We start from the raw sequence: 13,520 nt of genomic DNA, 5'->3' as shown, positions 1-13,520 counted from the left end.
AGCCTAGTTAGCCCTGGCTCCTTTTATATTCAGTGAAGGGGGATAAATGGCTTCAAAAAAATGCATTTCTCTCTCCACTGACTTCAAAGTGAGCCTTCAGGTCCCAATTTATGCACCTGCTGTAAGCACTCAAAGTTAGATTAGAGGAATAAAGCCCCCAGGCATGACCTTGTCACAAATAATAACATCATACAATCTCATAGTAGTGAATGACCGATGGCAGAGGGAACAGAGATGCCTACAGCACTGCATCCCTTGTGCATTGTCTAAAATTTGCATTTCAAGGCTGTGTCATTGGGGGTTTTCTGAGATGGGTGCTAGAGTGTTTGCTAGACCTAGCTGTACTTTCAGGCTGACTGGCTCAGGAGCATTCCAGTGTTACTCATAATATATGATTCATAATCTTTAAAAGCCCATGTACCGGTCAGGTGCAGCCCTACAGCTCCTAAGTTACTGACACCTCCACTGTCAAAATGCATAGGTTATCCTCACATAAAGCTTCATATGCCTCTCTGATGGCAGACAACTACTTGAGAAACACCTTATCCCAGATAATACAGTCTAGAAACAAAAATCAGTACACTGCACAGGAAGTGATAAACACCAAAGTAGCATTTTATCTTTTGAAGCAAAACATAATCACCCCCCTACATCCAATCCACTACAATTTTACAAATAAGTTGTCCATTAGCCCCTAATGAAAAGATGCCATAAAACAATGGTCTCCCTTTCTAGTTGCTCTGAGTGTAGAAAGCTGTAGCAAACAAAATGTCCTATAAGGACAAATTTCTTTTTCCTTACAACTGTGGCACAGTTAAGTCACAACATTGTTTTTTTGTTTGGTTTTGGTTTTTTTTTTTTTTTTTTTTTCCCATTTACAAGTAAGGAAGTTAAGGGCTTATTTAATATCAGCATAAATAAAATGTCAACTAAGGCTCTTGCTCGTGCAACAGCATACTGTGCTTCACAGTAATAATGAAAATCAGGTGCAATGTCAAATGTATCAAATATTTACTGCAACCAAAGGTACACAGTAAGTAAACTGGGGAAGATGCAGGAATTCGACTCAATGATCTTCACGGGTCCTTTCCAACTCACAACATTCTACAGTTCTATGAATCATTAGGGTTTCTAATCAATAAATAAAAATACAACACCACTTTAATTAAATTTCATCAGGTACCAAAGAAGTTAATTTCTCCTCTACGTATTCTTTAAATAAGTTGTCCAATTGAAAGTGTCTGGTAGACATGCACCAGACAAATTCAAAGCTTCAGTCCAAGATCTTAAAAAAATAGATACCTGAGAGCTGGCTGCTTTAGTCTATATGTAGGTGACTTTATTTTTCTGATTTTAATTCCCTATTGGTTGAGCATCTGCACTTAGGGAATGCTTATTGCTCATCACTTCGCCAGAAAAAAGAGAGAAAAGACAAAAATTCAGCAAATATCTTTAATGACAAATAAGGTTACTGAAAATAACAACCACCAGATGATTTTGAGTCAAAGATCTTAAGGAATGTCACTAAGACTGCCTAATAAATTACAGTTTAAAACCAGGCACAAGTGTGGCAGTTTTTATTTCAGAAGAGAAATGTTTAAAATTATGAGCCAGCTAAAAGTGCACTCTGAAATAAAAGTCCTTCTCTATGCTAATTCTTGAAACCATTAATGGCAATGGCTATAAAGAAGTTGTGGTTCTGTAATGATCATTTCCATAATTGGGAATAAACTTGCAGTAGTTTGACAACTGAAAAAAGGAAAACAAACCATTCACTAACAAGCAAAGATAAAAATAAAATCAGTGTTAACAGCCTGAAAAGAAAAACCTTTGTGAAGGATTTCTACTGTATTCATAAACAGGGTGGTCATACGGCTTTATTCAATCCTGAATTACCGTGCTCAATTATCAGTTATAGGAAGGCCCAGCATACCTCTCTTTGTGATAATTTCTGTTTATCAGCCTGTTTGACTTTGGGACTATTAGCCAGCAGGTGACGCAGCTTCACATAACTCTTCCACAGCTTTTGGTATCTAAAGGACAAAACCAGAAAACAAATATTTTGGTCGATACATGTCACGGTTTCAGTTGGGAGAGAGTTAAATTTTTTATTAGCAGCAGGTATAGTGCTATGTTTTGGATTTGGGATGAGAAATACTTTTGATGGCGCACTGGTGGTTTTAGTTGTTCCTATGCAGTCAAGGATTTTTCTGATCCTCATATTGCCCCACCAGTGAGTGGGCGGGGGGGGTGGGGGGGGGGAGGGCACAAGACGTTGGGAGGGGACACAGCTGGGACAGCTAATCCCAACTGACCAAAGGGATATTCCATACCAAACGATGTCATGCTCAGTTTATAAACCTGAGGGAAGAAGGAGGAAGGTTGGGGACATTCAGAGCTATGGCGTTTGCCTTCCCAAGTAACCATTACGCCTGACAGAGCCCTGCTTTCCTGGAGATGGCTGAACACCTGCCTGCTCATGGGAAGCAGTGAATTAATTCCTTATTTTGCTTTGCTTGTGTACGTGGCTTTTGCTTTATTTAATAAACTGTCTCAACCCATGAATTCTCTGACTTGTACTCTTCTGATTCTCTCCCCCATCCCAACTGGGGAGAGTGAGCGAGCAGCTGCATGGTCCTAGTTGTCAGCTGGGGTTAAACCATGACAATACAACCAAAGGCTCTCACCGTTCATCCTTATGAACACACCAGCTGCTAAAAACGCACCCATATACACACAGATTGTTGACAAGCATCTTTTTGCTCCACAAAAAAAATAATCTCAAAGCATTTTCCAAGAGAGGTGACAGTGTCTCTGCAGTCATTCCAACAGGGTGGACACAGCAGCAGAGAGGAGGCATTAGTGTGAAGTGTGGGCTGGACAGCAAAGCTCAGGGCAGAACCCAGGTCTCCCTGATACCCACTTGTCCCCTCCAAAGGGCCACCTCCACACGCTGAAAGGACTTGCCCGCAGCATGACATCTCAGTTCAGGCAGGTGAAAATTCCCTCTTCTCCACAGAGTTTACCTATCACTCACTGAAATGCAGTAGTAACCTTTCCCAAGAAGTGTCTGTCCTTACGCTGGTTGAAACATTTCAGTGAAGCACATGAGGAAAAGCTCTACAAGTCATGAGCAACACAAAGTCATTCTGTAAACAGTGAAATACAAGTTTCATTCCCTATGGGTTTGTGCTGAACGGAAACTGCAAGTCAAGTTTTCTCTGTGGTTACTGTATACATAAGGTTTCTGGATTTCTCCAACCATCTAGCCTTTTCATATTTTGGGGGTGTCTAATTACACATGAACTTCAATAACAGAAATTTTTCCTCAGTGGGAGTCCCTCTGTGATCTAGCATGGATTTTCGCAAAACTTGTAAGAACTTACTCTATTTGTAGACAATATTCCACCGTTATATTCTGCTGCAATTGATCAACAGGTTCAAAAGTTACCATGGGAGGAGTGACCAAGAGAATCATGGCATGGACCTTGTGTCCTTAGGAAACAATGCCATCTTCAAAACACTATCACCTCTGTAGAGTTTTTTCAAGAAAAATCGATAAACTGAGACTTCTAATAGGAAGCAGGGAATTGGATGACAGAAGTTTACATAAGTAATTTATTTTCTTTTATGTTTACATTATAAAAGAAGATCCTCCTCAGCACCATCTTAGAGCAGTGATTTTACTAGGAAGTTACATTAGTGGCAAAGCAGTAAACGAAGCAGCAGCTCTTTTACTATTTCATAATCTTCCCAGTATCCAACACATTGACAGGCACACAAACAGATCTTTTCTTATTGGCATTTTTTTCCATAGCTATTTCCCTGCATCATTCTTGAATGTATACTCTCTGCCTCTGGAGATGCTGATATTTTTTGAGTCTATAAACACATCTGAAATGGTCAATCCATAGATTTTTCTTATGCTCTGTTATCCGCATTTCTGCAGTCTGCAGAACAGCACATCTATTTCTGACAAATCCCCATCCAAAGAAGAAAAATGAGTTAATGAACAAATCAACCAACCAGGAAACAAACAAATACCATGAGGAAGTTTTAACCCCAAAACAAGAACCTGAAACTATGATCTACAATATATGTTTTAATACTAGTATATGGACGGAACAAGGTCTGTTCCCGCAGTTAAGTTTGAGAATTAATAACCAGATGACAATAATAAAAATTCTGTATTAGAGCCTCAAAAAGAAAAGACACACTGAAGGAAAAATCTTTTCTGGGCATTACTTATTTCACACATACACCAGAGTTAAACCTGAGATTTATGATGGCACCACAGAAGTCTTACACAAAAATTGCTTTGTAACCCTGATAAAAAGCAACACACCTAAATTCTGTAAGCAGCTCTGGGGAAATAAAAAAAAAAAAAAAGAACAAATGGAAATTTTAAAGGAAGTTAAAATAAAAAACTGTGGGAAGAATAATTTTTGTATCTCTTTACTGTTTTCAATGCAAGGTACTAGAACTTTACAAATACTAAGAAACTCCGCAGCAAAATATAGGTGGTTCTTATATTCTTTGGTCTAATTATTTTCTTTTTATGGATAAGAAAACTAAAAGACAAGGAGGATTAAAAGTCATGCTCAAAGCCAAAAGAAAATATGTTATTATCTGGATAAGCATTCACTCTTCGCACCATATTAAATCTAAAATTGTCTGCAAGGAGTTGTAGAAGAGTATGTCTGTTGTACATGCACATATGAGTGACTGGGCCTCAAAACTGCAGGGGAAATTCAATGTCCTTAAAAGACACTGGAGGAAAATGCCTGAGGAAAAAGACAACCTTAACTATACATGCAAAAGAGATGGGCTCTATACTGTCTGCCGTCATTCAGAAAACAGTTCTCCAAATCATTGGAGGGGTACCCTGAAATTGCCAGAAATTAAGCATAGAATTGTGAACAAAATCCAGCAATCACTTTTATGCTACTAAACAAAATCCACAGTGAAACAGTATTTCTTGCTTTGCCTAAAGTTCTGACTCCCTCTCCCCACTACATTCCTCCCAATCTCTACAAGGATATAAAAGGTACGGAGAAAATTAGCATGGACACAAGAGCTTCCAAGCTAGGAAACTGTACGTAGACTTGATCCCTCAAGTCACAGAAAGAGACAACTAAGTAGGATATGGCAGGGTGCACACAAAGCAAGCAAACAGAAAAAGGCTATATTCTTCATTATTAGATACAAGACCTGAAGAGCATCTAGTTAAATGATCAAGTGGCAGCTCTGAAACAAGTCAGTCCTCCTTCATATGATGCACAATAGAACTGGGGAAGTGATTACCTGGGATCTTCTGCCTGTCATTAGCATAAAAAGATTCAAGCAGTGGTTTGAGAAAATTACAGATGGAAGGTCTACTCGGGGCTGTTAGACAAAATGATCTAAATAAATCCTCTAACTCAGAAGTCCGCATGCTACAGACTTTTTGGAAGCCTAGGTAAGTATTTCTTCCCCCCTGCCTTCCTATTACACCATTCCCTCTCTTAAATCTCACGACCGGCCTCTCAAAGAAATAACATGGAGCTTGGGGAACCTTTGGTCTGACTGAGAAGAATGGTTCTCAGGTTGAGAAATTTCATATTGCGCACGCTGCACTTCAGATCCTGAATTATGCCAGAAAAAGAAGTTACACATTATATTCTCTAATTTACAAGAGCTAGTGTCCAACGCCACAAGCAGTAAGCTTTATATTGGACTCAATTAAGCACATAAACAAGCCCTATTTAAGCCACAAATGATAACAGTAATAAGTTTCTGAACAAAAGATGGAAGGAAAAGCATCTTACTGAGGATCTCCAGCATAACTGAGTTGAGCAGGTCGTATCCCGAAATGGACAATAATGGGGAAAGTAATTACATCAGGATTGAACTGTTCACGGTCCAGTTGATCAATACGAACTGAGCTGGGTTTCTAGGAGAAAAACAAAATATACTTAATTGACAACAATTTATTGCCTCTAGCCAACACTATCCAGAAACCACAAAGTAGCAATATTCAAAGCTTACTAAAATACACATAAAACTAATCATTAATATTATAATCAATATTTGGCGCTTTCAGTGAAAAAAGGAAGTCTTTTTATTTGAATTTTACAAGTCAGGAAATTTACAGTATGATTATTTCTGAGAACTTAAAGAAATTTTCTTTGGTCGAACATCACACTGGAAATAAAAGCAGGATTAGCATTCCAGCACCCAAGCTCCCACATGCCTGAGTAGTTCACTAAGATTAGGTCACCCCTCTAATTTTAGTTCTGTTCCTGATTTCCCAACGCAAGTGAAGCCATGGTTAGATCCATTCAGTCACACTGACTAAATAGCATTAAAAAACCTGTCATACTACTCTTAGAAAGGGCTGCTAGGCTGATGTGTACAATGAGAAATAGTCTCATACAATGAGGAGACTTTTGTCCTCTTTACACTTCAAAACAGAAGTTCTTTTTATAGTTAAAAAGGACAGTGTAGAAGGAGGCAACTTGCTTCACCTCTAAAAAGGCAGAAAACGAGTAATTGCACATCACTGTAGAAGACATGCTGCTTACATAGCTCTCGATCGCTTATCTAACATATTTAAGAACTCAGTTGAAAGTGCACAGTTTGCCTCCAAGTAAACGTTTTCTCCATTACCTGGCAAGCTGCTTTGTTATGTGCCTGCTTACTCCCCATTTTGCAATCAGCTGGACGAGGCCAATATTTTCTGCTTGTCTAAGATTTCAGAAAAAGGGCATTACTTCTAGTTACCTGCATCTCAAAACTTCTAATTTAGCGCTGTGAATTTCTCAAAGATGAGTTTCAGAGTTCAGAGTTACAGAAACAGCTCCCACCATTCTCTTCAAAAAACAATAAAAAACTGTGTCGAGAACAAAGCTTTCACCCTTCAAACCACCTTGGTAGAACAGTTCACAGGAATCATTTTCTGCATGGATAAGCAGAGCCAATTCTAGAAATAAAAGTAAGCCTCATCAGGTGGCCACGCTTCCAATCTATTCTACAAAAACAGAAACTTACTTAAAACTTTGACATTCAGACAGAGAAACATTTTTCCAAGGGAAAAATGCTTATCAGCTTCCCTTTGGACATGATGACTGAACATAAAGTTATCTCCCTTGCCAAAAAAAAAAAAAGAGAAAAAAAAAAAATACATTCGTTAGCTCATGCTGCCAGGTTTTTAAAAAAAAAAAAAAAAAAAAAAAAAGAGAAAAGGTTTCCTCCCCAGCACTTCCAATAAAAAGGGATTAGGACAACAAAATCTAACAAAAAAACATGGGGAGGATTTAAAGCATTCAGAATGTTGTTCTCTAAACCAGAAATTTAAGTTTATCTGTTTTTGTGGGGTTTGCACAAAGACAATTTGAAAATTATTTATCTTCACAAAAGTTATTCATTGGTTCTTCCCTCTCTTAACATTAAAAATGAGGAACTTCTCCCCAAAAAGCAGCCTCAAAAAAGCAGCCTTTCTACACAACAGCTCCTCTGAGAACCAAGGTGGCAAAATATGATTAAAACAATAATTATACTCAATTCACCAATTATCATCAATAAATTTTAAAAAATACAGATAATATCTTCCTACTTGAATGTTTCACATTTTAGACACTTAAATAGAAGTAATCTGATCCTCAAAAGTGTGAAAGGGAGAAGATCTTTCAATATGCCTATAGCAGTGTCTGTGCGAAATGTGCGGCCTCAGGATCACTCAAAACCAGACTCTTTCTCGTTATTTATATGCCACTGCCTTTGAGTTTTGTCCCTCAGTTACACAGCTGCTCACAGATACCTGCTAACAACCAGCACAAAAGAACTCCTTGTTTAAAACTTAATCGCAACTGCTCCTTCGCCGAGGGTTCCGAGAGAGGAGTAGCTAGGCTACGCTTTTTTCCTTCAGCATGACGAACACCAGCTCTTCCTCTCTGGTGCCGTTTCCGAAGGTTAAATGAACAAACAGCACCATACAGAAACATACGGTATAAATTCTGCAGACAGAATGCAAGCAAATTAGATGTTATTCTTCCAGATTTTTATCTCTGTGTTCTCTGAAAAGTGCTGTGAGAGACCAGCTAACAATCACATCTTTGCTTTTAAAATCTCATCAAAACCAAAGAAATGCTAACAGAACAGAGGCCCATTATCTTTGTTTCCTACTCCAAATCTCACCAATCAAGGCTTTGCTGATACTAGAAGATATAATGAGATTGCGTACAGGTGTAGCACAAAAGTATGTTAAATACATATGTATTTGTACTAGTGAGAAAAGCAGCAATATTTTAGAAAGAAAGAGTCAAGTACTAAAGGATTAAAATTTGTGAACCTTTAAATCTCTTCCAGCAAAAAGTTTCACTGAACTAATGAAAGACCATGAATAAATTAAATGGTTTTAAATAAATCTGAACTATTGTTAGTTGTGTAAGTAAATGGGATTTATATGCCTATCAAAAATTTTTCCCTTCTCCATCACACATATATACATCTCACTTTAAAAAAACCCAAACATACATATAACCTAGATCCGCTCACAGGAGTTATTATTTCTGAAGTGATGTTGTGGAGGAAGGCAGCAAAATAAGATTTAGTGGGTTTACTTTGTTGTGTCAAGTGGATAAAATTGAATTGAAGAGCTGTCATTTTCTAAAGTAGTTTCACATTGTCTCTATAACAGAACTGTTTTACCTTCCAATGCTGTAAAATGTGCAGAAAATACTTTCATATTCTATTTTTCACTTACGTCATACTCAATAGAATGTGTTGCAATGGACAGAAAAAAAATCCAGAAACTAAGAAGAAAGTCATTGCAACCTTCTTGAGACAAAAAACATGTCCTAATGATAGCATTATAACATGACAACGTTTCAAAGTGCTGCAGATTTCTTTTATGCTTACATATTTTCACGTCCACACGTATCTCTAAAGTCATTGTTTTGTAGAATGCAAAGTCTGTCAGTAAAAATCACACAAAATCTCAAAATTAACACTACCGCTCACAAACTGCACTGCCTTGTGCATATAGACATTTACCATTCAGTGACACAGTGAAGGAGCATATATGCATCCCTTCATGCTAAACAAAAAAGCAAGTTTTCAGCTAACCAAAATCAGCACATCTTCAGCAAAACTACTGAAGTTATGTCAGCATACATCATTCAGATGCTGACGACTCGTGCACTAGCACACACCCTGTATCACAGAAACCACAGGCAACATTAAGTTAAACAGTTAAAGCTAACAATTTCTATTATGAGATTCTGGTTTAACACTCAGTTTTAACCAACTCAGAACTTTCCATCGTGAGAAAAAATGTAAAATGTATTCTGTATTTCTTGTTCCCAAAGATAATCTTATTTTCCTTTTGGTCTGGAAAATTTTAGCCGGAACAAAAACACTTAGAATGAAATCAAGGAAAAAATAAATTGTCTTATCCAAGTTATGACTGGCTTATAAAGCAGTTTACTAAATGTAATGCTGCCATACTTAAAAATACGAACTTGAAAAATATATTTAGGAAGTCACCTTGGCTGCAGTTTGGGGACAGGCTTTTCAGTTAGCAAACTAAATTTCCCCTTAGGCATGATACCAAGTCACACTTTTTCTGGAGAACCTAATAAGTTGAGCTATGAGCAAAGGAGGAAAACGAAGTCAGAGAAAGAAAGGTATTACAACTGAGAAAGCTGAGTAGCAGTCTAAAATATTAGGTCCAAAACATGCCTCTACTACTGAGATACCACATTGCGATACTGACCAAAGAAAGTAAACAGAACCCTGCAGCTTTTAGTACACATCATCTATTCTTGTGACCCACATTTCTTAAGTGTGAAAGTCAGAAAAATGGGCTAAATTCACATAAATACTGGAGTTGAAAGGAGCTGTGTTCAGAGAACATAGTGTTTTAAACCACTAATTGTTCCAAAAATAATAAGGCCATAGGGGTTTCAAGACTGGCACTGAAAATTAATGGATGCATTCATTAATGTACACAAAATTCCTCAGTGTGAGCAAAAGCAACATAGAAACAGTGTGGAAAAAAACACACGGGCAGAAAACACCTTTTCCATATTAAGGGCAAAACCTGGACAGGGCAGTTTAAACAGAGCTAGGGAGTCAAAAGAGAAAGATGAAAGAAAATAGCAAATAGTTACTAATTCTCTGGTCCTGTGTCAGGGAAAAGAGAAAGATATCATGCACATAAAGACTGTCTGAGAAAATAAGAAAGACCAGGAGGAAACTACAGTTTCAGAGACATAAAATATAGCCATTGCTTTTAATGTGCACATTGAAAGAGTGCTCATCTGGAAATCTGCCCTTCATTAGAGCAGCAGAGGGTGCAATTCTTTCCAGGGTTGGAACAGGTAAATGAACTGTTCCTACAGCAATCTGCAACTGTCACTGGTCATCTTTTCCCTTTCCAATTCAGCCTGTAGCAGGCTCTCTGAAACAAGACATGTATGTGTCGTTGGGCTGTTCATATATCAGAATTATTTGCCCTACCATGCCAGGGCTGGTAACAATCATCCCTTTGCATTCCTCTGCATATTTCTGCCATTCCAGTTCTTCCCATTGAAGCATGTTGGCAATCTCCTCTTCAGGCACCAGAGCTTTATTGCATCGTAATAAGTAGAGAAGAATCTGATGCATCGAGAGTACTTCTTTTCCTCCATCTTAAAAACACAAATGAATAAATAAAACCCATTTCAGATATTCAGTCCTAAAGCATAAGCAAAAGAAGATATGGAGAACACATATAACATTTGGATGCGCAAAATAAAATGCAAAATGCTTAAATGCCTTGACAAATACAAAGCCAAATGTTTTATTGATGAATACTGCACATGCATAAACACTTTGCTAAACTGGAAGCAATAACAGTAACGGTAGCAAGAATAACAGTTTTCTCATACTGTAAAGCTGATGTTTCTAACTTGCCTGAAAAAACTTTAAAACAAATAGGCAGAACAGTCAGTTACATTGTCCATTTATATCTTCCTTTTCATACTTTTATCATTCTTTTTACAATTGTAGTTAAAAAGCCTTTAGGCATTTATGCAGCTTTTTTTAAGAACACTCAAAATTTTACAGGATACTTCTGGATGAATGTAGCAAGTTATCCTTGCATTCGAAATTCATCTGTAGTGCTTACATGCTGTACCTGCAATAATGAAGACTAAAGAGCCTCATGCTGTTTTCTGTCACTAAATGAATCAAGGGCGCACGAAAACTGCTAAATACTTCTGAGACTTCAGGAAACACGCACAGCAAAGGCTGCTTGTAACAAAGGAAGACAGTATAATAAACATCTGACTGTCTTCAGGTAGCCAATTACAGACGTGAAGATGCAAACAGGAAAGACGAGTGAGTTGACGGTCCTGACGGACCACCACTCAGAAGACACCGACTATTCAAATTCAGTATGTCCGCTCATGTGAGTAAAAAGATAGATATGTTACTACAGTGCTTTAATTTTGACGCACGTCCCTCTGACCCCCTCCTTCAACAACAGGGTGTTAATTTGTAGGTATGAAGGCATCTTCAGGTTACATCCCCACAGAGCACAAATGTTGATTTCCCTTCCCCAGGGAGCAGGAGCAATCTGCTCCTGCAACCAAGTACATTCTCTCTAACACTACATGCACAAAAAAAAAGGAAAGGAGAAAACACAAAAGTAAAGTCTTCGAGCAATATGGGGGATGATGCCACCGCACGAGGAACGTCATCCCAGGCACACAGGAAAAGCCTTGCAGAACTGCTGCCTAACAGCAGTGTTGTGTAAGATGACGTACTCTACAAGACACACGAGGGAACAAGTGCTTATCTTACTTCAGCTGGGATCACAGTGCTATGGTACAGAAAAGAAGAAAGGGAACGGTGTAACTTGGCCTCTTAGAACAATTAACCTCATTCAAACTGCAAAAGGGAATCTTAAATGGGGAAAATACACCCCAAACCTCAATGGAAACAGAAAATACTTCTAAATAGCTACAGGGGTAGGTTTTTAAAGGTGCAAAGTTTGCCTTCAAATTAAAGGGAGACTCAGTTTACAAGACTTTTGTCTTCGTCAGCAACTAGATTATACTGTTATGCAAGAGGCAGCCTATGTCCAACAACCACTTAAAAAAAAAAAAAAAGCACAGCCTTACTCACTGAAGCTCGTGTACTGGAAGGGTACAGGTTGCTACAGATAGCTGTGCTAAACACTAGTTAGAGACCTGACCTTTCCCGAGTCAGAACATGCAGTACTTGGGACCTCAAATGTTTTTTCTAGTCTTTTACTCTCTTAATATATTTATCATCATAAAAATCTATGACAATAAACACAATACAGCAACTATCCCGCATGCTACACATCTCTGGCACTCAGTAAACCTGGTACGATTAGCTCAAAGCTTAGAGCGACCCCAAGGCTGGTCTCTAAGTAATCCACATAGCAAATCTGATATCCCAAACCTCATGTTTTTAGACCATGTTAGAAAAATAAGAAAGAAAGAAAAGTAGAGGAGATGGGAAATCAGCAATTCATTTCTATCTTTAAAGAGACAGTTGATGGATGTGTGGAGATCTGTTGCACCAATATATCTTCTTTGATTAAACACAGATAAATAATGTTGTGCAAACATACCTGAAGAAAATAGACTCCCACTCTCTGGAAATTAAAAATCTCAAGATATCTCAAAAAATAATCAATACAAAATGCAAACTTGATTAAAAAGTATCTGTCATAAAGATGCTAAGAGGCACCTATATATGCAGAAATATCAGGAAAAAGACATTTTTATCAAGAGTTAGGAGGCAGGGAACCTTAAAGAGGAAGCACACATACATATTATAGAGATTTATCTCTCCCTATCAGTAAACAATCCAACAGTGCAGAAAGAGCTGACTTCCAAACTAAAATAAAACAAATCAGAATATAAAACACCCAAACTAACAGGAAAACTCCCTCAAGCTACACAAACCAGGCAGGTCAAACTTGTTCTCATTTTGTGATGAGGTCAAGTTAATCAGCCACATGTGGCTTGATTGCTTATTTTGTAAATTGCTTCAGCAGAACCAAATCAATGTTTGCTAGCAAGCCTCAGAGCTCCGCTTCTGATTGAACAGGGTTGTGTATCCAGGAAGGAACAACAATTAGAAATATAGTCATCTAGCCATCAGTACTCTCCACAGTAACGAGCCAAACCTCATTTAGCTACAGCTATAATTCATATCCCAACTAAGTTTCAAAGCCCAGAGCAGACAGCACCTCCAGGCCACTGGCCTCTTGATGAAGATTGTTCCATGTCTCATCTGCACCCTCAGTCCAGCAGCTGAAATGCATCCTCCTGTCCACACAACCCTTCTGGAGCAATCACCGGCAGGACCTCAGCAGGACACATTTTCAATGGAGCCATGACATTTATATCAACTTAAAGTCTGTCCTAGTATCTTAGGATGTGTTAAATGCCTGTGTAAGCTGTTCACTCAAAACGAGCGTAACGCTCCAGACTGAAGCTTGTCCTTGGCTGGCAGGCTAG

At 38.2% G+C, this 13,520-nt stretch overlaps 1 protein-coding gene across 1 annotated transcript in view; it reads right to left on the bottom strand.

Moving 5' to 3' along the window:
- Window positions 1-13,520, bottom strand: part of DROSHA (drosha ribonuclease III) — a 69,270-nt gene that overhangs the window by 34,767 nt on the left and 20,983 nt on the right. The window contains exons 12-14 of the mRNA XM_082479094.1: window positions 10,501-10,670; window positions 5,808-5,932; window positions 1,934-2,033 (exon numbers count right to left, since the gene is read on the bottom strand). Coding sequence (XP_082335220.1) covers window positions 1,934-2,033; window positions 5,808-5,932; window positions 10,501-10,670 — 395 coding nt within the window. The remainder of the gene's footprint in view (window positions 1-1,933; window positions 2,034-5,807; window positions 5,933-10,500; window positions 10,671-13,520) is intronic.

The sequence above is a fragment of the Vanellus vanellus genome (assembly GCF_965231255.1).
Source record: "Vanellus vanellus genome assembly, chromosome: 2".
Classification (NCBI taxonomy): Eukaryota; Metazoa; Chordata; class Aves; order Charadriiformes; family Charadriidae; genus Vanellus; species Vanellus vanellus.
The sequence above is the reverse complement of the archived record's forward strand: the minus strand, read 5'-3'. Positions and strand labels throughout refer to the sequence as shown.